The sequence below is a fragment of the Telopea speciosissima genome, chromosome 2 (assembly GCF_018873765.1).
Source record: "Telopea speciosissima isolate NSW1024214 ecotype Mountain lineage chromosome 2, Tspe_v1, whole genome shotgun sequence".
In the NCBI taxonomy this organism is placed as follows: Eukaryota; Viridiplantae; Streptophyta; class Magnoliopsida; order Proteales; family Proteaceae; genus Telopea; species Telopea speciosissima.
The window spans coordinates 66480542-66507270 of NC_057917.1; the positions used below are offsets into that span (position 1 = coordinate 66480542).

Sequence of the window (26729 nt, forward strand, 5' to 3'; positions counted from 1 at the left end):
CATTTCACACCTGCTTTCTTGTTCCACTCTCTCTTAAGTAAAAAGATCTTCAAATCTCTCCAGTCTTTATTGTACATTTTCTTGTCATCATCTCATGTCTTTAATTTGTCTCTCACACTCACTCACCCCGATCAAGCTCAAGTCAATCCTCCTGAATGCAATTGATCATTACCACCATCAACCCCAATTTCAGATTCCTCTCTGAAACAGACAAAATCTTCTAAGTTAAAGTCCACATTGACCCTCTCATCTTTATATATATATATAACCACTCTTGTATCTACCCTTTCTCTCACTCTCCCACCATCAACAGTACATGCAATCCACTTAACTCTTTTCTGTGGGTGTAGTATACACATGCAGCTCAGTTCTGAAAAGAAGAGAAAAAAAGCTATCGAGATGGAAGTAGTAGAAGAAGACCGATGTCGCAGCTGTTTCAATAGCTGGGTTATGCAACAAGAAGTAGATCTGCAAGAGCTCCTTCAAACACTAACCCAATACCCAAGAGATGAAGAAAAGCTTCGAATGGTAGTAGAGAAGAACATCCAACACTTCCAAGAGTATAACGAGAAACGAACCATTCTGGCCCAAGACCATGCACCATCTTTCTTCTGCCCAGCCTGGTGCACCTCCTTCGAGAATTCCTTCCTTTGGATCGCTGGTTGCAGGCCTACCCTCTCCATCCGACTCGTCTACGCTCTCTGTGGTTCAGAACTCGAAGCTCAACTCGGCGAGTTCCTTAGAGGGGTTAGGAGGGGTAACCTTGCCGAGTTGTCAGCGAGTCAACTCAACCTTGTCAATGACCTTCATTGCAACACCATCAGGGAGGAGGACAAACTGTCCTCCAAGATGGCTAGTCTACAAGAGGAAATAGCGGACCAGCCGCTTGCTCTGATGGCAATGGAGTCGAACCGGGTTGGAGACACTAGTGAGCGGGTGGACCGGGTTCTTGATGGACACGCGCTTGGGTTGGCAGCCATCTTGGAGGACGCCGATAAGTTGAGGCTGCGAACGCTGAAGGAGCTGACGAACATCTTAACACCACTGCAAGGAGTTGATCTTCTGGTGGCAACTAGGAAGCTTCACCTCTCCCTTCACGAATGGGGAAAGAAAAGGGAATCCAAGCAGCGTCACAGCACAACCATCTCCTGCTCAGCAGAGTAATAAAGCCTACAATAAAGAATCTTCCTGGCCTCTTATATATATGTTAATTAAGTTTATGAGCTTATACTATTATTATTATTATTATTATTATTATTAGCTTGTATGTACATTAAATAATGTAAATGAATATGAAGTATATTAGTTTGAGAATTTATCATCTAGAGATGAAATATAAATTCTAGGTTTCCTTTTGGTATCCAGATCCTCTACGGCACGCTGCGCAGACTGAGCTGTGCACGCAAAGACCGTCTTACCCTTGTCCAATCGTCTTGCCCGAACGGGGTAAGGCAGTCATTGCATGCGTGGCTCAGTCTGCGCCGCACAGGCTGCTATGGGCAGTTGGGCCGTAGACAATCTGAATTGTTCCTTTTGTACATTGGCTTGGTTGGAATTATAAAGTGATATTATTATGAACATAAAGCAGTTTAATGAAACATGCAAAAGGATGGAGAGGAGAGAGAGAGAGAGAGAGAGAGAGAGCTAGGTATATTAAAGTAAGGTGAGCATCATCATAACAATATCTTTGTAGTTAACGGTTAATTTTGGTATGTTTGGAGAGCAAGGAACGTTTATGCATTCAACATTAAAAACTAAATTGGAGCCTGCAAGAGGTAGTCAGAGTGGCTGAGCAAGCCTTTCTTGAGTTTCATGTTGCATCTACTGATAGTTATACATCAACATCTGCACCTTCTAGTGCTCGAGTATCTTTTGTTCTTAGGGCAGTTGTTGTTTCCAATTGGACAGCTCCTTCGGTTGGTTACTATAAAATTAATTGTAATGTAGCGTTGGAAAATCGAACTTCAAAAGGTGGTGTAGGTTTCATTTTCAAAGATCATAGGAGTTATCAGGTGAAGGTGATCTCTTCTCCTTTTCATTTTAGATCGGCAATTTAAGGTGAAGCTATTGCAATTGGAAGTGCCTTTGCAGAAGTTGTGGCTATTGGTTTCACTGAACTTCAAGTGGAATCGGATTGCAAGGAGATGATCAGTTATATCCATGATTAGAACCAAATTCTACCCCCTAAAATTTTTGTTGTAATTTCAGATATTAGGAGACAATCCTCTTTTTTTTGTTCTATTTCTTTTCAATGTATTCTACGGGCTATGAATGATATTTCAGATGTCTTGGTTAGGAAGGTTATGTCTATTATGTGTACGATAGTTTGGTCAAATTCCACTCTATGGCTTCTTGATCTTTGTAAATCTAAAGCATTAGGCTGTACATATTCTATCCTTCAATAAATTTTCTTTTTACCAAAATAAGGGTTAATTTTGGTGTAACAATGTTTAGTTGTAAGGAGTTATCACCATCTACGTGGTATAAAAAATACAAAACGTTATGAAGACAAACCGGTATTATGACACTGACGTAAGACTTATGGAAGCCTAATATCTCAATTGCCTAAAATATCCCACCTTCCTATTTTTGTGTGAAATGTAGATAAAAGTCATCTACAATGCTTAATCTTCCGATGCCTTTGCACTTCAGGTCTACGAGCGTGACGCATGGAAGATGCTCCATCCAACGGTACAAGCTCGAGCAGAGAGCGAAAAAAATAATAATAACAATTGGGTCTGATCGAGCTCGCACCATTGGATGAAGCATCTTCCACGTGGTGAGCTTGCAAACTTGAACTACAAAGGCACCACAATGATTAAGCACCGAGAGGATTTTTACCCGTGAAACGCCTCGAAAAATAATCTTCTTCAATTCCTAAATGTGTGGCAGTGCGACAGTGCTAGGTGGAGATGTCAGACACCTGGTAGCTGTCGCATCCCACGGTTCATATCAGTCCGAGTTCATTAATATAAATTGTTGGATGCGGCAGCTGCCAGGAGTCGACATCTCCACTTAGCACTGTCGCACTGCCACACTTTAGGAATTGGAGAGGATTAAAATCTGAAATGCCTCTCCGTGTGACCAATGCTTAGTAAATCGAGCAATAACAATATGAAAAAACCCTAAGGGGTCAGCTCAGCTGGCAAAAGACCAACTCCTCAAATAAGAGATCATGAGTTCAAACCACCTTGGGGCCTATCCCCATCCCCTAATTCCTCCTCCCCTCCCCCCTATTACACAGACTCTTAATCCAAAAAAAATAACAATGTGAAAAAGAAAGAATTGTCAATTACTTGAATTCACATGAAACAGAAGTTGATGTATTATGAGAAAGAGGGTTTGGAGTGGGAGTTAAGTGATAGAAAGAATGGGGTGAAGAGCTGTATCCACTTGGTTGGTTTACTTGAAGGAATTTTTTTTTTTTTTAACACTTCCTAAGGTGTCAATAGACTTGTAATTTTACTTCTTTTACCCCTTGTTTCTCAAATCAAATAATCATATTAGTATCTTAAGAAAGGATAGGATGTGAAAATTACAGATTTTATTTTAATGTGTTTTTGAAAAATAGATTTAGAGAAAATTACTTAGACACCCCTTTACTGTGGTCATTTTGCTTATGATTACCATCGTTTAAAACAATTACTTGACACCCCCAAAACCTGACAGTGTTAGTCTGTTGTTGTTAGTGTTTAATTGGAAAATATCCATTTTACCCTTATCACCTACTCAAAAGAAAATAGTGAAATTGATAGATTTAACCCCCTTCTCCTGCTCCTTCTTCTTCTTCCTCCTCCTCTTGCAACACCACCGCCCCTACCCCTACTGATTTCAAACCCTAATCGATTTCAAAAAATTTCCCTTTTCTTAAACATATTTCAAATCAAAATGACCCAAAACCCTTAATCGATTATCAGATTAAGGGTTTGAATCTCCTTTTTTCTATGTAAAGAGTACAGAAACGACTACAGAAACAAATCACCGGCATCAAAAGTTTTCCAAGGGTTTTATGTTTCTCGAGGGTTTATCCTCCGGCCACCGTGTCCGGCAACTATGGTACGCTCACATCTGTCTCTCTTCCCACACTTTTATACTTTTGTGTTCTTTTAAAGAGAACCACTGCTCTTCGTCTCTTGTTGCATTACCTATTCAAAAAACTGATTCTTTTCTTCTGTTGTTTCTGGATACTCTCCATTTGTTTGCATCGGAAATTTCATTGAGCCAAGTGTGACCATTCCTTCTTGCAATTTACCATGAAAAGATTCTCATCTTCTCTTCTCCAGCACCTTAACCTACACAGAACCGATTGCAGAGTTCTCTCTGGACGCTTTGTATCAGGCATCACTTCGTCAAACATCGAAGGAGCACAGCCCTCACCCTTCTCACTTACCCATCTCAAATCCTGCAAGACAGCCCATGGATTACTGGTCCTTAAGAAAAATCAATGTAAAAGAAGGGGAGAGATCTTTGTTTTTTTAAAGAGAAAGGGAGATTCCATACTTCAATGCAATCACCCATGAAAATGCAAGGTCTGCAAAAAGGGTTTCGAATCAGGAAAGGCAATCACCCATGAAAATGCAAGGTCTGCAAAAAGGGTTTCGGATCAGGAAAGGCTTTGGGAGGTCACATAAGAGTTCACACACAGCCATGGCTGCCGGTTTTTTTTTTTTGATTGCAGGAGAAAGAAGAAGAAGAAGGGGGTAAATCTCACTTCAGAACCTTTTAGGATAGTTTAGGCGTTACAAAAAATTTAACAAATGACATTATCACTAAACTAACTGACTTGACCTACTTGAAAGAAATAGTAAACTGCAGTGGATGTTCAAATAATTGTTTCAAACATTGGGAAAACTAAATAATTAGATCATAGTACAGGAAATGTCTAAGTAATTTTCTCATAGATTTATTATTTTGCATTAAAAGGTGCTTTTGGAAAGAACAAATAAGACAAGCTTTTTCCAAACATCAAGCAATTAAGTAGTAAAGATTTCAATTTATTGTTCACTGTGAAATTGCTTCAAAATGCAAATTTTGCTTATAAACCCACCAACGTGCAAAATTCACCCATTCATTTCATAAGGAGAGACCTTACATGACAGAGACCTTACATGACAGTGGGAATGGGGTTAAAGTTTACATTTTAAAACATAATATTAAAAAAATAAAAACAAAAATTATTGAAAATAAAATAGACAATTAGAGTGAATAGGAGTTAAGAAATTGAGTTGCCAAATGATATTATAAAAGGATTACGGCCAAAGGTTTTGCACGGCCAATGTATTTAGTAGGTCTGCTATTTATAAAGATTCGAAACCTCTACTTTCGAGCTATCCGTCGTACGATAGCAAGGTGGGTGGGTAAAGACTGCCTTACTTCCGCTCTCATGTGAATGATGTTATTCTCTAGTGCACATTTACTCATATGTGACGGGTGGGGATAGATCTGAATCTTCCGTGGGGGTGGGGGATCCACTTCTAAGATGTGGGATCCATGCCCCATGAAAGGATCAGATCTATTCCCATCCGTCCCCATGTGGGTAGCTGATCCGGATTCATTTGAGGGCAGCTCAAGTTCTTGTACGAGAATTATTCTCTGGAATTTTATCTTGAATTTCATCAAGGCGCACAAGAGTGATACCACTCATACGAGAACCTGATCAGCTGCGTCTGCAGATTTCTCCTCACACAAGCCTCGTAACCCTCATCCTTTTGTATAACATTCAACAAAAGCTGCCGGCCTGCCGGCTGGGATTGAGGCCCAAAAAATTATATAATGGGTTGGGCTTTCTGTCACAGAGAAAGGCACCGCAGAGTTTTCTGTTTATTGTGCTACTTTGCGAACTACGATCATATTGATTTCACTATTTACCAAAAAAAAAAAAAGAAAAGATTTCACTGAAAACGAAGCTTTGCAGTTCTCGCCACCTTGTCATCAGGGCCTCAATGGCTCAATCTGAAGACCCTCCTCGTCTTCGACACGTGGTCCCTATGACAGCTCATTCTCAGTTTCTTTCATCAGTTGGAGGGAACCCCCTTCCCCTTTTCCTTGTTTACATACATTCGATACCTTCCCCTGCCTTTTCCATGTTGCAGAGTCCAACTGTTTCACACTTGCACTTTTGTGTGTTAGATGAGAGAGAGAGAGAGAGACAGAGAGAGAGAGATTTCTTGTTGGGTTGATTATCATCCGACACATACTTTCTGTGGGACCAGGCAAAAGCATACGAACGGTATGCATGTAGGCCACGTGGTGACATGTTGTCCACGTGCGAAGCAGAGGAAAGGTCGGCCAGTTTGGAGGAAGAGGGTGGCCGGTGCAACTGATCAGTACTCCAAAACCCTTCCAACGGGAGTCATAAGCCCACCGCATCTCTCTCTCTCTCTCTCTCACTCAGTCGAGACTCGAGAGCCCAAACTCAGCACCACGTGCAGCGTGGTCCAAGTTCCATCGTCCACCTGGCCCTTCCCTCCCCTCCCCTCCCCTCCCCTTCCCCTCCTCCTTCATTAACCCCTTGGTGAGTCTCCACTAACACTCGTTCACGAACATAAATAAATAGCCACCACCCAAACCAACTCTTTCTCTCTTTCTCTGTAGTAGTTAGTTAGCCGCAGAGAAGAGAAGAGAAGATGAGGGGCCAAGTTCAAGATAAGTTCTCAGAGTTCTACGAGCAATGGGTGAACCAACATGAAGTCAATCTCAAAGAACTCCTCTCAGTACCAAGAGACCCTTCTTCTTCTTCCAATGAGCAACTCCACCGAGCCCTCGTCTCCAAAGTGGTGATCCACTATAAACAATACTACACTGTCAAATGGGCTTCTGCCAAGGACGACGTTCTGGGCTTCTTCTCTCCCACCTGGTTCAGTTCTCTCGAAAACGCTTACCATTGGATAACCGGTTGGAAACCTTCCATGCTTTTCCGTCTCATTACCTCATTACGTCAGACCCGTGTCCCCGGTGCGAATCTCGTCGACATGACCGAGGAACAGCTAGAGAAGATCCAAGAGCTTCTGATTCAGATCAGAATAGAGGAAGACCGGGTGGACAGAGAGATGGAAAGGCAGCAAGTGAGCATCGCCGACAAGCCAATGGTGGACCTGTCTAGGCTTGCTACTCAAGTCAACAACGGCGAGGTGGTGGGTGAGTTGGACAAGTATGTGGATGTGACACTGAGCTCGTTGTTGGCTGGGTTGGAAAACGTGATGAAGATGGCCGATTGCGTGCGATTGATGGCCTTGAAAGGTGTATTGGAAGTGCTCAATCCTTTGCAGTCTGTGGATTTCTTGGCGGCTATTGCGATGTTGCAGATTCAACTGAGGGTGGTTGGGAAGAGAAGGGATCATGCGAAGATGATGACGTTGAACCAGAAGGATTAATTCAGAAAGTCGTGTTATGTTTAATGTAGCGGACCATCATCATCATCATCTCACATCAGCTATTGTAGAAGAGAGTAGTACATCTGCATGGATATGTATATACACAGAAACATGGTGCTTAAGACACAGTGTCGAGTGTCGAGTCTAGAACAGTAAAGAAGTTGGAATTAGTAGAGTAGAGAAGTTAGAAATAGTAGTGTATATATGTGAGTGAGAATAAAAGTACGTGAAATAGTCACCATCTCCATGCCTGCCCATTTCCAACTCTCTCTCTCTCTCTCTCTCTCTCCCCCCGTTTTTCTTTGTGGTTTGCAAAAAACGAGCTAGAGAAACAAAGACAGCTAGTGAAGATAGAGTTTCCTTGGGCCCATGAAATGAAATGAACTGTGAAGCAATCCGTACACCAGTTCTCAAAAAGGTCGCCTCGTACGTACAGGTTGGAAGTATTTATCAAAAAAAAACAAGTGTAGGTTGGAAGTAATGGAAGTAATCTGTAAACCTGTGAACTGCGTCTCTGGAATTGAGTTGTAGACGAGAATGGATCATCTGTACGTATCAACCGGTGAATGTACATCTTAAAGTCAATCATATTTTAATTTTGTTTCCATAAAAATTCCTTCTTCCTTTGTAAATGGTAAAAAATAGGACAGGTGATTGGCTCTCACATGTACGTTCACCTGTTGGTACGTGTAGAGGAACCGAACTCGTTGTAGACGATATAGAACTGATTTCAAAGAGAAAGCGAGAGGGATTTTCGAGGTGGTTTCCGTGCAATTTTAAAACAAAAGTACTTGTGTTTGCGTACTGGGGAAAAAATAATCCTCTCCAATTCCCTAAAAAGTGTAGTGTGATGCAGTTCAGACTAAGAATTCGAGGAGTTCGACACCTAGCAGATGCGACATTCAACAATGCTAAGTTTGAAAAAAAAATATGATTCAATCAATTTTGGATCGTTGGATGTCGTGCCTATTAGGTGTTGACCTCTCAAACCCAAGCTGCACCGCATTAGGCAATCAAGGAAAACCACCTGCTATATATACAGGCTTTCACACCATCCAGATCTCCTACGGCCTAGCTGCCTGTAGCAACCTGTGCAATGTGACAGGGCCGCACACGCAATGACCATCTTACTCCCGCTTGGGCAAGGGGTTGGGTAGGGGTAAGACAATCATTGCATGCACGGCCCAGTCTGCGCCGCACTGGCTGCTACGGGCAGCTGGGCCGTAGACGATCTGTATTTCTTTTTTTGTGGGTGAATTAGGCCATACATGTAATCTTTTTTTTTTTGATAAAGAGGCCATACATGTAATCAACCATGCTTACGCTTACCAACCCAGAAAGTCAACCACGCTTGCCTTTATTCTAAAAATACATGTAGTAAATAAAGAAGACAAATAGATAATATCTTCAACAAGGGCGGGGAGGGTTTGCGGAGAAGGGAAACTGGAGATGGGGTATTTGCAAGGGGTGTTTCAAGGGCGATGGCTAGAATGAGTGGGTTTGCAGCAAGGCCAATTGCGAGAGATAGCAAGGATTGTGGGATTGCAGGCTTACAGGCAAAGAAGGGCAGCAATTGCGGGGGGTGGGTTTTCTAGAGAGGCAAGTGTTGCGTGTATGGAATGGCTAGGGGGGTTTTCTCTCCGAAACACACTGGTTCTCTTTCTCTGTGAGAAGCTTGGATGCTCTGAGCAAGCATTGGTTCGAAGCTTGAAAGGTCTGATTTGATCCAAAGTTCAGTACTTGTGCTCTGATCAGGTACTAGATCGTTTGCATTGTGATGATTTAAATTTAAATAGAATGAATCGAGTTGGATGAATGAAAAAAAATCCTTAGTTTCCTCCAGCAGCTTAGCTGGCCTAGTACCTGATTTGGGGTTGCCTGCAATGATAATATCATAGAACAAGCCTTGAAATGGTCTTGCACTGCAAGTACTCCTTAGTAGTGTGAATAACGGACTTGTAAGTACCTGAGCATCCTCTCTTAATGGTTAGGTTTTTAAAGATATTTTTGTACCTCTGGAAGGTACTCTCATTTCCTTCTTCCGCTTCTTTGGTTTTGTTTACAAGGCAATTTCTATAAGAAGTATAGTCTGCCATTGTTGGTGTAAGGTTTCAGTTTTAGGGCTAAAATGATTGTTGTTTTCAATTTATAGCTTTATTTAAAATTAAAGAAAATTTTATATCGGCTTCAGATGGAGGAAGATGTCTCCACAATTCCTACAATTGGGTTTAATGTGGAAACGGTGCAGTAAAACAATATCAAATTTCAAGTATGGAATCTAGGTATTTCTATCTATACCTTGATCTATCACTATTTGTGTTGTGTAATTTTGAACCCTACATTTGTACTCTGTTTTGATTTTGATGCTTGTAAAGAATTAAGGACAATCATAGTTCCACAAACAAATCCTGCATTCCTGCTTTCCTACTCGATCACAACATCAAGAGTCTGAAAAGAAAAAGAGGAATCAGAAAACAATTTAGAAAATAAACTATGAGATCGCTGAAGATTGGGATTCAAAGAAGTAGTCTTGTATTATCTGCTTGGTATTGCATTAGGATTCATTTAACTTTGCTATGAGCTACTGCAGCTCAATATTTTCCTCTCTTTGTCAGCTTTAGGGCATGGGATCTTGGCCATAATATTTTATTATTTATCGTGTAACAAAACTATTACGCTTTGATTTGATCTCAATGTCCTTCTTAGAGAAGGGGATCACATTACCCTGAGTGATTTAAAAAATTTGGTAAGCTTATGCTTGCTGATTTCTGTGAAAGTCAGAGCTACTTTGTTGTGAGAATTGAGATGCAGTGCCGCCCTAAATGGGATGCCAAGTTGGACTAGTGAGATGCTTGTCAAGGTCAGATATACTCCTTTCTTACACCTTGCACATATCAATTTCTTTCCCCAATTCTGTTTCAATCTTATTTGTTATTCTGTCCACTAACTTCCTGCTGAACTTATTCTCATTTTAAGATCATACCATAGTGCAGGAATAGCCACCACATCAATCCATCAATTCACCTATTAGTGGCAGCTCATTGTCCTACTCAATGTCCTGCGGCAGCAACATACTTGTCACAGGTAGTAATTACAAGCATGAGTTTTGGAGTCTACTTTCTATTTTCTATCTCTAGTAGTTCTAGTCTAGTTTGTATTCATTTTAAGTTTCGATTTCAGTTTAGTTTCCATGTTAGCTTCCTATTGTTGTAGGATAGTTTAAGCATAACTTTTGTTTCTATTTTCTGGTTTGGATCCAATGTGAACTCGGAGTTATGGTTAACATCTCTATTTTTGAGTTGTATTGGAGATTTATATATAGGTTTGTAACCCTGCCACCCTTGGAGGCATACGACTTTATAAATAAGAAGTGTTGTGTCCTGTTTAAGCTGTGTGGATTCATGGTGTGCTATTGAGGAGGACTTCTCAAGTTTTGGGTGGATTCTTTCAACTCCATTCATTGTTGTATTTCTATTCTACTTTAGTAATCCAATTCATGCTGTCAGATCAATTGCTTTTGTGATCAATACCACTGTAGTAATCTTCTGATTTGCTATTCTGTGAACTGTTCCTTTGTCTTCTATCTCTGGATTTCTAGCAATAAGTTTCTTTGAATCTGATTCGCAGTTTTATTTCCAGAAGTTTTTTTCTTATTTTTTTAGCATCACTCTTTTCTAAAAAATATCTAATCTGGTCTAATCTCACCTCTATTTCTGTGAGGGAAAATTGTGTTTTCTACTTTACTAGTTAGGTCTGAACCCTATAAGAACTTGACTGGATTTCAGAGGTTCCACACCAAGGGTTTCTTTTAGTTATTGAATTCTCACTTGTCCTTAGATTCTGTGTTCTGTTACTGTTAGCTTTAAAACCAGAGTTGCATCGCTCCAATCTGTCTCTGTTTCTTCCCTAATTAACCTGTTCTGTCCTTAAAGCCGTTTGGGGTTTTTTTTCCCCCTTATCTCATTTAGAGTTTCGGTTTCATATTTGCACACTTTCTCAATTGCAGCTCTTATTTATGACACTGTACTTTTCTCATTTTACATGTTCAACTTCCAAAACATCTATCTGTGTAACTTATGCATTATAGGATGGATGGCTATGCTTGATAAGATGCTCAAGGAAGAACTGTCCTGTAAACATGGTTTTAAGCATAATTTGATAATAGCTATGAAGTTGGATTATGTTCTTGAGTTAAATTTGGAATGGAATTATAGGGATTGAATATCTTTGCGACAAAACACCAAAGTTGTGTTACCATTTTTTTTTATTCATTACATTGCTTGCATGATTTGTTTACAATACTTTAATAATTTATTCATTATGTGGAATCAATTGCCATTTATAAAACATGCTTTCCTATATTATAATATTTCCTGTATACTTTAATAATTCATTCTCTCTCTCTCTCTCTACTCCCTTTCATTGATTTTAATGAAATGATGAAATGGGAAGGTAAAAGGATGAAACAAATAATGATTATTTATGTGTTGTGCAACAACAGACCAAGGTAATTCCCAACTAATTAGACCTATGTTGATCGCGCAAGGTGGTGTGAGAGCACCAGGATGTTAAAGACTGTTTACCCTAGCCAGCTATGTGGTGCAAAGTAGTGGATATAGCTCTAGCACCCGAAGGCTGTGATTCCCGGTAGAAACCAGTCAATTCTTTGTTTTGCTTCCTTGGATACTCCTCTTCGTAACCTGACTATCTTCAATAAAGAAACTTATAGATATCTTCAGTTTATTTTTCAATTTGAGATTTGGATTTGTTTGTTTCCCATTAGGTGTGTATCATGATGGTGGTTAAATTCGGTGGTGACCATTTAGCAGTTGATACACGTTTTGTGTTTTGCGATTTCAACTTTTTCTTGTATCCTAAATGGTTTCATTACGAATTAGTGGGATATTTAGCTCATTTTTCATTTAGCACCGATTGGTATAAAATTAAAATTTTATGCATTGAGATAAGTTATCTTCTTTTGAATTTTAAAATTTTAGTGTTTTTTAAAAAAAAAAATAAATTATGGGAGAATGTTTTTTGTGCCGGGAGCACAGGCTGCGCCTAGACACATGAGGATGGGTGAAATGATAACCCTGTCTCCTGAATGGCAGGCCCATGTGTCTGGGCGCAGGCTGTGCTGCGGCACAGAGAACATCAACCCATAAATTATTGAGAATGAGCCTTAATAAAATGCAAATTAGTAAGTGGATTGGATTACAAATTTTACATCAATATTACAACCAATCAAACAACTTAACTAAATTAATTTCACTTCACTTCTGTTGCAACCAAACGACTTAAAAAGAAGAAAAAAAAATTCCTTCAATTTCCTTTCCCATTTCCCTTGCAACTTAACAAAGCCTTTATGTTTTCAAATCCTATATTCTCGTGTTTCCTCATTCTGTGTCGTATGCCTATTTTAAAAAAGGTTAAAAAAATAATAATAATAAAAAAATTGATATGTACACAGGTGAGAGAGAGGAGAGAAAAAAAAAGAAAAGAGAAATAATAGGGAGAGATAAATTATGATTTAATATAAAAAGAAATACAGTAGGCATAAGGGTTTGCTTTAGGGATGAAACAATGACGTCTTGATTTATTGAGAGGTAGCCAACCTCTTCTCAAGATAAACATCTAGAGATAATTTAGGATTTTCAATCTGTTCTTCTCTATTTGTAAGAGTTCATATAAGTAGACTATCTATACGGGGTTACAATTTACTTGGTTACAATTTACATCATAATCCTACATATTGTAATTGTTCCCACAATCCTACATCTACTCCCCTAACATATATACAATGCGAATTTAAATATCTACATAATTCGCATAATATTTAACTTCTTAGACCCGTACCAGTGGACACAACCTCTTTATATGTTCACACCTATACCATACATCCTCAACGTTCCATGTACGTGCACATAAAAACTTCCCTACCCCTTGGAAATCAGCTTTGTCGTCAAGGCGGCATGTAAGAAATTGTTTCATCATAGCTATTAGATCTTCTCAATTAGCTTCCGTCGAAGAGAGTCCTTGCTAATGAATGAGAATATATGGCTTGTGTTTAAAAACAAATACATTTAAGCAGGTCCTAATTCACTGGCAAGGCATATCGCCACTAAACACTTGCAATTTATTTTAGGTAAAAAACAGATGAGTTGAGAAAAAAACTAATTTACATACATAAGAGGACCAGTTTCACAGGATAGTGTGAAATTCCATGGAAAAAAGGGAAAGTTTTTTGTTGTTAATTGACACACTGCTAAAATTGTGCATGCAAAACTTCTTCAAACTTTTTCAAATTTGACCGATGATATGATTCTATCTAAAACATATTTATAAATTGTTGTGGCCTTGTGAAACCCGGTCAGGTCTAGTCACTTTTTTTAAAAAAATTTAATGAAATAAATATATATAAATAAAAAAAAAATAAAAGTAAAGAATTACATAGCAATGTATTTTGAATTTATACCATTTAACAATAGAAATGAGTCAAGGAGTTAAGAGTTTGTTACTATTTATTACCGAGGGTTTCTTACTATTTTATAATAAAGATTTACTACGTTACTCATTAGTTTCTAAAGTGAATCGACTTTATGATTTAGAAAAAGTGTGTCATGACTCAGGATAAAAATATGAAGTTTTATTTGACTCAGATGAATCGGGTCTTGTCTTTTTATTCTACAATTCGTGACTAGGTTTCCGAAGTTTTGACTCCACCCAGTGCGACTCGCTTTAATCAAAATTCGGTTTTCTTAACAACAATCCCCAAGACGTTAAATATCACAGAACAGCCACTGAAATAAGGATCTCACCCCTTCGGAGTGTTCGGAGGGCAAAACATTTGTCAAAAGCAATTTCGGAGCACAAATTTCCTGAATAACAACAGGATGCGAAGGTGTGGAGACGTCGACAATTTATTTCATTGATCTTCTGAAAGACTGCTTTCCTTAGTGATACATCGGTACTGAACATCCAAAACAGAAATGCTCTGGTGACAAAAAATTTTCGTTTCTGCTACTATCTCTGATTTAATATCATCACAAAAAACAACAGACGAAGTCCTTCGAAGCCCTTCTTTCGGAGAAATCTCGACAGATACGGACCTTTTACTCACAGGAAATTAGGGTTTCAAATCTTCCTAAAGGGAATAAGCCAATAATAATAAAAAATAAATTCCAGGTCAGTTGTGTTTCTCGCGCTTTCTTTTGATTTGGTATCGGTATCGCCGAGGAAAAAGTGGTGAGGCACAGTCAGGCTCGACCGACTTACATGGGTCTGCAACATAGGGTGTCCGTTCACGGTTAATTGCAGCGGTGGAATTTCCAAGGCGATTGCAGCGGCGGATAAACTCTGTTCTTCTTCATCTCTCTTCGTCCAGCAGTTGCAGGAGCGATTTTAGCAGCGGGAACACTACATAGGAGGCTATTGAGCCCCTTTCCCCTTCTTCTTCTCAGTCTCTATTCAGACTGCGAGTCTCTCTCTTCTCCTTCTCCATCTGTAAGTCGTTTCTCAGCCTTTTATGGTATTTTTCTGTCTCTTTTTACTCGTATTTGATTTTTTAGGTTCAAAGATGTTTGGGAAAAAAATCTGATATTTTCTTCAATAATTTTTTTTTTTTTCTTTTCTGATTACTATGGTAATTGAAACTCAACCCAAAACGACCCTAGCAGCTGCCCCTGCCCTCTTCATCTTCTCCCTCTCCATCCTCGTTGGAGCTCAGCGGGGCCGGTGATTCTTCTTCTCAGGCTCAATTTCCTCTTCTCCGTTTTCTTTCCCAATCAACTACAGTAGCAGGAAAATAGCAGAGTGGAACTCTCTTCTCCGTCTCAGATCAAATCACAGGGTTTCTATTCTTCTTCATCGATTGAAGCGACGATTATGCTTTTTAACCACTTTTCCCAAAATCCAAGAACTCAAAAGAATGGTGATCAGATTTCACATCATGAAGAAGAAATTCCATCACTATTCTTTCCTTTTCGTTGTTACTTTTTCCTACTTTGAGATCGGCTGCAACTTCAAGTTTCGATGAGGCTTGAGGATGATGAGAGAAAAAGAAGCATTGTTTTTAGGGAACTCTTTCGTCTGATTTCGATGGAGAAAGGTAATAATTACGATTAAAAATTATGAAAAATAAAGACTAAGGGTACCAAAGATTTAGAAAAATAAGAAGAAATTGGTGATTGCAGCAAAGTCTGAGGAATTTGCAGTGGCAATTGCAAATCTGGTCGAACTTGAGTGTCTTATTCTTCTCTGCATATGAATTGGGAGAGTAATTCAAATCAGCAGATCAATTTCTAAGGACAAAAAACAGTTACCCACTTCTACATTCATTACTCCTTCCCCATTTACCCTAATCGAATCTACCCAACCTTGAAACGCACCATCCATCCTCCCATTCTCATCTCTCCATTTCTGAAACCTATCAACAATCCCACTATCATCGCTCTCAAAACCCCTTTTGCTCCCCATCGTTTCCGTTCTGTGATACCTATAATCCACAATCCACCTGCTGATATACAGATAGGTGGGAGAGGGAGGGCATACTTTTTTCTCTGCTGAAAAGTGAACAGGGAAGATAAGGAACAACCGTAGTAGCCAGGAACCTTTCAAAGGGAAAATTTATTGAATGGTTGATATTAATCTCATGTGAATCTATGGTTAAATGACAATATACGCATGAATAAGGTCACAGTGTGTATGTTCCGCTACCACTCACCCTAGTAGGTGGTGAATGTCTGTTACATAGTGAATATATGCCTGTATTTTTGCTTATAAAATGGCCGTATTAAATATGTATTAAACAGGTATTGTATTATTGCCGTATGCATTTTATTATACCGGATTTTTGAAATGTATTATTATCGTCTAGTCCGTTTAATTGCCGTACGTATCCGTACCCATTCAATTGCCATTCCCGAACTTACTAACTAAGGGATCTCCAATATCTACTATGTATCTAAGTTTTATTGCTTCTTGCAAAGTTTTAGTATGGAGAAATCAAGTATATGTGAGATGGGTTGTTTCTGAATTTTTGCCATTTTTTTAAGGTTGGGTTTAAGGGTTTTCAGGGTTTGGAGTTTTGATTATGCGTAGGAAGAAAAATAAGGGATTTATGTCATGTGGAACCTCTGAGCTTTGCAGGTATTTTGTTGAACTTTAATATATTGAATCTATAGGTTCCCTGGTTCATATCAAAGCGAAGCTGCAAGACAAATATTTTCTATGGCGAAAGATGAAACATTTTCTGTAAAAGAAGCCGTCCACAAGCTGCAGCTTTTCCTCCTCGATGGCATTCGCCATGAGAACCAACTCTTTGCTGCTGGGTCACTGATGTCTCAAAGCGACTATGAGGATGTAGTGACTGAACGGTCTATCTCTGAACTCTGTGGTTACCCCCTCTGCAACAACCATCTACCATCGGAGCGGCCTGGGAAGGGTCGGTACCGCATTTCTCTCAAGGAGCACAAGGTCTATGACCTACAAGAAACCTACATGTACTGCTCTTCCGGTTGCCTCATCAATAGTCGGGCATTCGCAGGGAGCTTGCAACCAGAGAGATGCTTGGTCTCGAACCCTTTAAAGATTAATGAGGTTCTGAATTTGTTTGGTGATTCTAGTATCGATGAATCAGTTTTTGGGAAGAAGGGGGATTTAGGGCTCTCTGATTTGAAGATTCAAGAGATAGAGGACACCAAGACTGTTGGGGAGTTGTCGATGGAGAATTGGGTTGGTCCATCAAATGCAATTGAAGGCTATGTCCCCAAGGATCGTAGCCATTTCAAATTTTCTCGTCTTAAACAGCATGATGAAGGTATCTGTAATTCAAAAAAAATCATTTTAATTAATTGTTAACGTGTATATAACCTCTATATGTTGTGTTGGTTCCCACCCCCACCCGTAACACACACACACACACCCCAAAAAAAAAACTGTTCTTATCCTGCAAACTCTACAGCCAAAGTTTGTTTACTATGATTTCTCTGCATGGTCATTGTTGATTCTTATGCTTTATTGTGCCACATGTCATTTTTCTGCCTTGGGTTTGTCGCGGCTTTACTCTAGGTATGATTGAATGAATTTGAATCTCATATTGCAGGGTCTAAAACTGGACGTCCCAAACCGAAGAAGGGTACAGAAGCGAATGAGATGGACTTCACCAGTGTTGTAACCATAGGAGATCCATTTAACAATCCCAAAACCTCTTGTTCTCCTTTAATTGATGGTTCTGAATCTTTGTTTAAATTGTCAAGAGAAGGGGAGGTGAGTAGTAAAGTTATGGGTTATGAATCTAGCCCTCCGAAGGCAACCCCTGCCCCCTTCCGGAAGTGGAATGGTTCTTTACCTCAATTGAAAGAACCAAAAGAGGAAGTTAGTGGTACAACGTTGGCAATTATGTCAAGAAACCCTTCTTCCTCTTTTGGTCCCAGCCAAAGTGCTTATAGTACCAGTCCTAGAGAATCCAAAAGGGAAGTTGGTGTGGGAGAAACAACTCAATCGATTGAAAACACATTAAAATCCTCTTTAAAGTGTTCAGGTGCTAAGAAATCAGTCCGCAATGTTTCCTGGGCCGATGAGAGAAAAATCAGCAATGAGGACAATGGAAAAATCAGCAATGAGGACAATGGCAATATCTGCAGTGGAAGACAGATGGGGGAAGTGACGGAGCATGCCGAGAGCTCATCCGGATTGAGTGTAGAAGATGATGATAGTTCTGTATGGCTTGCATCTGCAGAAGCCTGTGCAGCTGCATTGAGCCAGGCAGCAGAAGCTGTCGCTTCTTGTGAATCTGATGTGTCCAGTGCTGGTAATAATTGTGTTCCTTTTGTTAGTTTTCTGGTTTAAAAGATTGTGTATTTTACTGAAGGTCCCTGCTCTCTCTCTCTCTCAAACACCACAAAAAAGTAATGGAAGCTGGAATTAGGATATTGCCCCATACACAAGATGCTGATGAAGAAAATTCGGAGAGTGTGTACGAACCAGAGCTGATGAGGTGGGCACAGAAGCCTGGGTTTGCACATTTTGAGTTACATGGCAAAATGTATTGTGAATCCTGGTATGACACAGTGCCAGAGGGCTTCAGTCTGGGTGTAAGTTTTTCATGCCTTGATGTTATTTTTAACTGTGGATTGGACATTTGTTAAGCTTATTATTTTGCTTGGAAGGGAAGTGTAGTCATAGTTGGCATCTTGGCACCCTTTGCTGGAAATGCGCCTTGGCCGCCTAGGTGACGCCTTGATGCTTTGTTGGTGTCGCCTTGATTTTCCCTCCTCCAATGCCTAGAATCGCCTAGATGCCGTGACAACTATAAGTGTAGTTGCAAAGAAGTGAGGGTTGAGGTTTTTGTTGTAATGGTGATTTCTTGCTTGTTTCGATGACCAATGAAATAAATACCTCCCAAAACACCACCTTTCTCCTAGAGAAAGTGTGTGGTTCCCTCCTCTGTTATTTCTCTCCCTCCCTCATGGTTGATATGTTACCTTTTTGGCTTTTGAACAACTATTATAATTTTAAAAAAATGGTACTCTTCCTTCATTTCACATCTCCAGATATATAGGACTCCCACACTTCCCTCCACTTCGCTTCACTTCACTTGGTAGGCTACTAAATATTGCCTAATGAAACACAATTTATTGGATTGTTTGAAGTTCAATGTTTTGTTTTAATATTTACTGCATTTTTTATGTTGTAGTTATCATCATTTGCAACCATGTTCATGGCACTATTTGGCTGGATTACATCCTCCTCTCTGGCATATATATATGGACGGGATGAAAGCTCCTGTGAAGAATTTTCAGTGGTTAATGGAAGGGAGTACCCTTGCAAGAAAGTCCTGAGTGATGGCCGGTCTTCTGAAATCAAGCAAACTTTAGCTGGTTGTCTTGCTCAGGCATTGCCAGGCCTAGTTATGGATCTGAGGCTGCCAACTCCAGTATCTTCTTTGGAACAGGGCTTGGTATCCATTCTGAACTTTATTGGTTATTAATCTGTGTATGTTGTGTTTTTCAAAGTCTTATTTCAAGTTTTCCTTTTCTGTACTATGATTGGGTGTTTTGAGGCATATGCATGTGTTGCTTTCATTGGCCTTTTCTGAACCTTGGTCATCCATATAATTTCTTTTTGTTGGTTGGATACAAACTTGGGAATTGGGATACGTATGACCAAGAGTCCAACTAACTGTTTTTCTGGGTACTAGTCCAAACTAATATGAGAGTGGGAGAGAACATGAAGTAGTTTAGTTCCTGTATATGTCCCACCTGCACTAATCTATCCTAAGTTCGGATTAACTGAAATAACTTCCCCTTGTCTCATGGGCCTCTGCACCTTAATATTGTTTTTCTCCCTAATGGTTCTTTATTATTTCTATTATTCTAAGTGATTTTTTATCTAAAGAACAGAGTCCAGGTGTCAGTTCTTGCAATACACTGGGGAGATAATTTTTATAGTAAAAAGAATGAATAACTATGAGTGAACATTCTTACACTTTCTAGTCCAAGGGACTATCATCTTCTCATTTCTTCTCATTTCTTCTCATAGCCATGCTATTTGGTACTTATATGACTCAAGAATCAAGAATATTTTTATGCAGGGACACTTACTGGATACAATGTCATTTCTGGTTGCACTACCACCATTCAGAACAAAACAGTGGAATGTGATTATTCTAGTGTTTATTGATGCTCTTTCAGTGTCTAGATTTCCTGCACTTACCCCATACATGACTAGTAGAAGGATGCTGCTCCACAAGGTGAGGGTATCATTGCTGGGATCTAATTAATGTTATTCATTTTTCTTATTTTCTTTATGAAGTTCCCATGAAAATGTCATTATTTGTAGCTTGTAGGTAAAAGTATCTCTGAGCCACCAGGGTTTCCCACTCCCTCTAACAATTTTTTATTTGTTTTTTTTCTCTTTCCTAGAAAAATGATTTAATTATTCTATGGAGGGGCTCAGAGAACCCTTGCCCTTATTTGTATTAGTGTCTAGTATGGAGATGGAGAGTTGTGACTCGGGAGCCTCCAATTGGATCAGCATTATAATTTTACCTAAGGAAATGGCTATATGTTCCGTTTAGAGCTTGGGTTTTATCAATGTTCAGTTATTTGACTGCTGAATTAGACTGAGGTCGAACTCAACTGGAGGTGGTTCAGCTATTTGCCTTAATTTGGCTTTGAGTTTTGCAGTGTATCCATCTGGTTTGATGGTGGAGCGGGGGGGGGGTGTTTGAAAAAGGGAATGGTTTTACAGTTCAGATATTTTGATTCACTTTTCTGTTGGCAAACCTCCTTGGATGGTCAAGATCATTTGCATCTGGTGGATCTTATAAATTTTTGTACATGTTAGCTCAGTTGGCAAGGATCAAACAACAAAACAACAACAAACTCAGCCTTATCTCAACTTAATGGGGTCGGCTACATGGATCCAAACGACACAAAGTAAAGAAAACAAAGATCTACCCAAAAAGGGAAAGAAAAGTGGGATGGGAAAAGGGATGAGAAATGAATAAGAAAAAAAAAAAAGACAAATGAAAGGTGATAAATAAATAGAAAAATGAAAGATAGTAAGAGGCAAGAGGCATAGCCCGGCACGTCGGGAGAATCTCAGTTGGCAAGGATTAACGCCTCACAATTAAGAGGTCATGAGTTACTGATGTAGAATCTGGCCAGAAGAAGAAGCAAAAGACCCATCGAATTTTTAGACCAGAACTGGACCAGCTCAAGCCAGCCAAGCAGGGACCAAAGATGTTCAACAATGTTGATAGGATTCCCCTTTGGCCAGTCAACTATGATTGGTGCACTTTAGTAGTTATTATATTTAGTAGTTTGTAATTTGTTCCTTGTGGCTGAATTATAAAGCCTAATGGTTCTAATTTAGTTACCTTCTATTTTAGTTAGGATTTAAGTAGTTTCTATTGTAGATAGTTCTTAATTTAGAAGTTTCTATATTCTAATGTAAGCTTGCCTAAGCTATTAATAGGCCTCACATTGTAATGAAGGAACAGATTTGAGATAGAATATTCTGGCCAATTTAGCCCTCGAATTTTGAGGGATCCTCCTTGTTTCAACAGCTGAGATAGCTGTGGGTGAGAGACCCTGGCTGAGAGAGCCATTCCCCCTACCTACTTCTATCTTCTCTTTTTTCCTCTTTTATTACTCTGCTTGAGCTCCTTTATGCTGCTACAACTGATCTGTGACTGCAATAATTGCTGCTGCTTCCCCTGAGATCAACACAGCTGCTGAGAAGACCCATTGAAGACTGCTGCTATTCCCCAGCATATACAGAACTATTGCTGTTGCTGCTGCTGTTCCTGAGACTTGATTCCTGCTACAACATCAAGGCTGTGAATCTCCACTTCCCTTCATCTAGACCTGCAGAGTTTTGGAACATCATCTCACCCCATCATCCTCTCCATTCGATCCCTTCTTCTACCCCATTCCATTGGTTGGAATCCTTCAAGAATACAAACCTCCTATTTTCATCCCACCTCCATAACTTCACTTCCATCCATCAGAACTTCACCAAAATTGCAGCAAAGCCTCCCTTCAATAGGCTCTACACACGATCCTACTTGGAGTCTATTGCAGTGCTAATTTTGCAAGTTTTCTCCAAACCTTCTAATTTGGGGTTATCTTCATATCTCAACTTCTAGTCATCAGAGTTGGCTAAAATTTGGAGTGCAGCCCCTCTTCAACCTCATCTCCACTCGACCTGAATTTGGAGACTTTCTACTGGCTGGTTTGGTTTCTACACCTAATTCCATTACTTTCTAATTTGGTGACCAACTGTTTCTGGCCATCCAAATCAGTCCCTTTCAGGGTTTGCTGAGCATTCTCAGCCTTGCATTCGGCCCTGTTTACAGTTCCTTTTAAGTTGCTGAAAGTTGTGTTTGATTTGAACCCTAAGTTCTATTTTCGGACCTGGTTTGTACCCTGCTGTTAGGGTTATTGCTGGTGGACTGCTGTGATTTATTGTGGGTTATATGGGACTAAATTAACCCTAATTTAGTCTTACATTATCAACTCTCTTTGGGGCCTTCATATTCCCAAAAAAAAGTATTTCATATTGGTGCCCCATGGCCATTCAAGCATGTCTCTAATGGTACAGGTTTAAACATTCAGATTTAATTACTATAGGATAAAATATATATATATAAATGTGGGACAAACTCATGTCTTGTACAATCATTGTTCAAGTATACAAACTCCGACATGGGATCGACAGAATTGGTTTGAACTAGGGTTGCAACATGGTCGGGCTGGGCTGTGCCTTTTAAAATGCCAGCCTAATCCTAAGTCCCCTTAGTTGGGCCCAGGTGTGGCCCGGCCCTGACTCAGGAGTAGAAAAATCCAACCCTGACCTGGCCTCACGGTCGTGTTGGCTGACCTTGATTAGGCCCAACCATTGGGGGGGGGGGGTAAGAGAGATGCATGGGCTGGCCAAGCTGAAGACGAAGACCGGGCTGACCATGATTGACCCCAACCGTTGGGGGGGGGGGGGGAAGAGATGCATGGGCTGGCCAGGCTGAAGAAGAAGAAAGAAGAAAGAACATAAAGAAGAAGACAGGGTCGGGCTGGGCTGCACTGCCCGAGGCCTCAACCCTTGCCCGGTCTGGCCCTGATTCAGGGCCAGAAACTCTCAACCCTGACTCACCCTCAGGGCCAGGATATCTCAACCCAGGTCTTGTTCGGGCTCATGGCGGGCCAGGGTGGGCTTTGGCCGTCAGGGCCAAACTTGCACCCCTAGTTTGAACCCGCTTAAATTTGAATTGAAAAAACAGAAACAAAGATTTCCCATAGAGTTTTTGATTCAGTAAACTTGGGGATCTTGTAACAAAGAGGTAAGTTTCATTAACTTTTTTACTTTTTTATTTGCTTAAAAAGAAATTCAAGTGTAAAAAATGGAGATCAATCAAACATCAAACCAGATGATTTAAAAGAGGTTCACAGAATAGGTAGGAATCAGGGTCTGAGTGCCGGGATTCCAATTGAATTGGGCAATTCGCCGGGTCGGATTCGAATTACTTTAACCATGGCCTCAGGCCCTCAAAGTATTCTAAGTAGTGCTTCAGAATGCACTCTGCAGAGTTCATGAAATCGGGTTGTCAGCAGAATCAAAGGGGAGGGGGATCTGTTTCGCCTAGGGCAATGCTCTCTTGCAGTTGCTGCAGGATTCTTAAACTCTTTCTATATATTGCGCTGCTTAACAGAGTCGTGTATACTATAGAAATTACTGGTGGGTGTGGTGGAATTGGTCTTTCAGCATCATCCAGTGTCATTCCCTGCAACATTATACACCACTTTTGCTCTATTGTTACTATGATTCCTTGATTTTCCTACACTTTTACTATTGGGAGAATCAGAAAGGATCCCTTGGTCAATAACATTAGGTAACCTTTCATCTTTTTTTTCTGTACTAGTGCAATTAAGTGCAATGCTGTTAATTTTCCTTTTTGATTCATGAAGAAATAAAAATGGTTTTGGGGGAGGAAGAGAAGACAGAGAAGACTCTTTTCAGCAAAACTGATGAAATTTCTGATTGTGCAATTGGTATAAATAACACATATATGCTGTTCAAAGGAATGCTTCCTTTGAGCATTGTGAAAATTTTCCTCCTTTGCATCACTCTTCTAGTCCTGTCCATTACATTCACCATGGATGATGCATGGTGAGACACTAGGTACTGTGTTTAGTTAGTGAACTTGGGACTCTTCCAAAATAAAGAACGTCATTTTGGTAACATCATCAGCATGTTCAAGGTCGACTTACCTCTGTAGGGAAATGCCAAAATCTTAACAATTTGTTCACTTGGTTTAGGGCCAGAGTCGAATGTTTTTTTTTTTTTTTTTTTTTCATTTTCGAAATTAGTGCATCTTATATGCACATTGACTGTGTTGAGGGCTTTGACTTTCTTGAGGAAACATAGTTCAATGACATATTTTTGTAAGATTGGTGTCTAAATTTGCTGCTTCCATTGATGCATTGTGACCAATATTAGGGTTTGTATGCTGCTGAAATTGATTTTGTTTTTGAATTAGATCTGCTAGAGAATCAAAGCATGTTATAGTAAATCTGCACCAGATAGATTGACTTTGCAGTCAATGTATTTTTAGTAGTGGAAACATATATTGGAGAACTAAATTTTATTCATAAACATGACAATTGGACATTCACAAACGAGGGGGGGGGGGGGAGGGGAGAACAGTATAGGATTTGGACATTCACAAAATGGGGATGGGAGGTACAGTATAGGATTTGTTCAGGTTTCTACATCATCGTTTTTGTATCTGAAATTTGGGTTGAGCTTTGCTTTTGTGTCAGTGGAAAGAAAGAAAAACTCTTGCATCCATCATTTCAGTACCAGAAATTATAATGTTCAAGCTTGATAGACTTCAACCTGATACCTTACAATATTTATTTGGTCCATACCTTTCCTTCATTTTTTCCACCAACAGTTCATTTCTTATGAAACGTAGTGTATTTATGCTCGCTCTTAACACTAGTTTTCTGAGAATGCTGCAAATTTTCTTATTATCACATTGTCTCTGAAACATGCAACCAAGGGGACTAGGGCTTCTTATAGCTCTAGGTTAGGTTCAGAAATAGGAGTAAATTTTTAATGAGTGTTGTCCATAGAGTCCAAGGGATGTGGCCTGTTGGAAATCCTCTTTGTTCTCTCAGGCAGGGGAGATCCATACTTATTAAATTGATCTTGAGTTCTGTTCCCACTTATTTAATGTCATGTTTTCAATTTTCAAAGAGCATTTGTTCACAATTGGACTCCATGAGTGCTCGATTTTGGAGGGGTGAATCTGAGGACCATTAGAAATTGTCTCTAATCTCTTGGTCAAATATGTGTAAACCGAAGAATATTGGTGGCCTCGGTTTTAGGCGGATTGGGCTCCTCTCCAGCACACCCCCGAGATGGAGATTGTCCAGTGCGGCAGTAAATGTGACTGGATTTCTCTGCAGTTGAACCATAATGCGACTGAGACATGAAATTGATTATATATGGTACTGTGTTGCTTGTCATTTTCTATTTGGATATGCATTCTGGAGATATTATCTCCACTTACGAAGGTCGTCTTTTAGCTTGTCGACGTGTCTTGATTGACTCTGAACAATGTTAATAATGCAGTTGAATTTTGCATGGTATAAATACAACTTTTGAGTTTCATACAAGTGTTGTGAATGCAGAGAGTTCTTGGATCCTGCCATAATCTAATAAAGCAGAATTATACTGAGCTTAAATGCATAAAAATTAAAAGGGGAATTTATTGGTATGTTGGATATGTAAATGAGGTGTGTCTTGTTATTAACTATATCCCACATATGACCGGATGGTAATATATAGAATAATAGAAGGACAACATATATGAGAGAGGAACAAAATTAGGAGGAGGAAGACGTAAAATAGAATTGAGTAGATGATAATAAAGAAATAGAGCGGTCTCTCCTATGTCAGAAACTTTGGACTAAGTGGTGTATACTGGGGCAAGACGGAACCAAAAATGCTAAACCATATGACCTATGGAAAGGCATTGAGTGGGCTTTTTCTGAATTACAATTTTTGGTCTTAATATTAGAACCTTTTTTTTTTTTTGTGGAGGTTAAAATTTTTGTTTTATTTTCATCTCTGGAAATGACCTACAGAGTACAGAGCACTAAATGGGAACCAAGATAGATGTCTTGTTTGCATATTTTGTTCTGTATTTTTTCTGTAGGCATTTGTCCATTAAAGTTTGATGTTGAATTTCTTTCATGGTCATGGTCATGTAGTATGGATTGTTGATAAAAAAAAGATGTAGTATAGATTACTATTTCTCTTATACTAGTATAGATTTATCTTTCAATTACTATATCTGAAATTTTGGGATGCATATAAAGATTTTAAATTTCACACAACATTAGTCCATCCCTTGTAGGTGTGCAAAATGCTGACAGAATTGTTTGTTCTTATTCTGTATTATTCAATGTAAGAATTGTTATTGTTCTGTATTTCTCCATGTAAGAATTGTTATTGTTCTGTATTACTTAATGTAAGAATTGTTCTGAATTTCTTCAATGCAAGAATTGTGTATTATTTTCTTTTGCTATGCTGCTGTACTCCGATGGACATGATTTATTAAATTATATAAAATTTTTCACTATTGTTGCCTTCTGCTCTATAGGAAAACTTGCTTTGCCCTTCTTATCGTAGTGTTCTCTTGTTTTGCCTTTCCTTCTGAAGCAGGTGCTAGATGGTGCAGCAGTTAGTGTTCAAGAGTATGAGACCATGAAAGATATTGTTCTTCCTCTCGGCCGGTTACCTCAGTTCTCTACTCAAAGCGGAGCTTAACCAAGAACAGAATGTCAA

At 39.4% G+C, this 26729-nt stretch overlaps 3 protein-coding genes across 3 annotated transcripts; all 3 read left to right on the plus strand.

The window, feature by feature from the left end:
• The first annotated feature begins 317 nt into the window (after positions 1 to 317).
• On the plus strand, positions 318 to 1200 carry LOC122649876 (protein DOG1-like 3). Its single transcript, XM_043843134.1, has one exon. The coding sequence runs from the start codon at positions 358 to 360 to the stop codon at positions 1162 to 1164; it is 807 nt and encodes a 268-aa protein (XP_043699069.1). The 5' UTR covers positions 318 to 357; the 3' UTR covers positions 1165 to 1200.
• On the plus strand, positions 334 to 26723 carry LOC122649874 (putative RNA polymerase II subunit B1 CTD phosphatase RPAP2 homolog). The gene is made up of 7 exons (XM_043843132.1): positions 334 to 344; positions 16556 to 17190; positions 17476 to 18183; positions 18282 to 18466; positions 19069 to 19332; positions 19966 to 20124; positions 26607 to 26723. The coding sequence occupies exons 2-7, from the start codon at positions 16602 to 16604 to the stop codon at positions 26709 to 26711; spliced, it is 2010 nt and encodes a 669-aa protein (XP_043699067.1). The 5' UTR covers positions 334 to 344; positions 16556 to 16601; the 3' UTR covers positions 26712 to 26723.
• On the plus strand, positions 6626 to 7400 carry LOC122649877 (protein DOG1-like 4). The gene has a single exon (XM_043843135.1). It carries the CDS (start codon positions 6627 to 6629, stop codon positions 7371 to 7373), a length of 747 nt encoding a protein of 248 aa, XP_043699070.1. The 5' UTR covers position 6626; the 3' UTR covers positions 7374 to 7400.
• Positions 26724 to 26729: the final 6 nt, after the last annotated feature.

Coding starts and splice junctions, on each gene's coding strand:
- LOC122649876 (XM_043843134.1), top strand. CDS start 358: ATGCAGCTCAGTTCTGAAAAGAAGAGAAAAAAAGCTATCGAGATGGAA.
- LOC122649877 (XM_043843135.1), top strand. CDS start 6,627: ATGAGGGGCCAAGTTCAAGATAAGTTCTCAGAGTTCTACGAGCAATGG.
- LOC122649874 (XM_043843132.1), top strand. CDS start 16,602: ATGGCGAAAGATGAAACATTTTCTGTAAAAGAAGCCGTCCACAAGCTG. Junction 17,191..17,475: donor TCTTAAACAGCATGATGAAG/GTATCTGTAATT, acceptor CTCATATTGCAG/GGTCTAAAACTGGACGTCCC. Junction 20,125..26,606: donor GAAGGATGCTGCTCCACAAG/GTGAGGGTATCA, acceptor CTTCTGAAGCAG/GTGCTAGATGGTGCAGCAGT.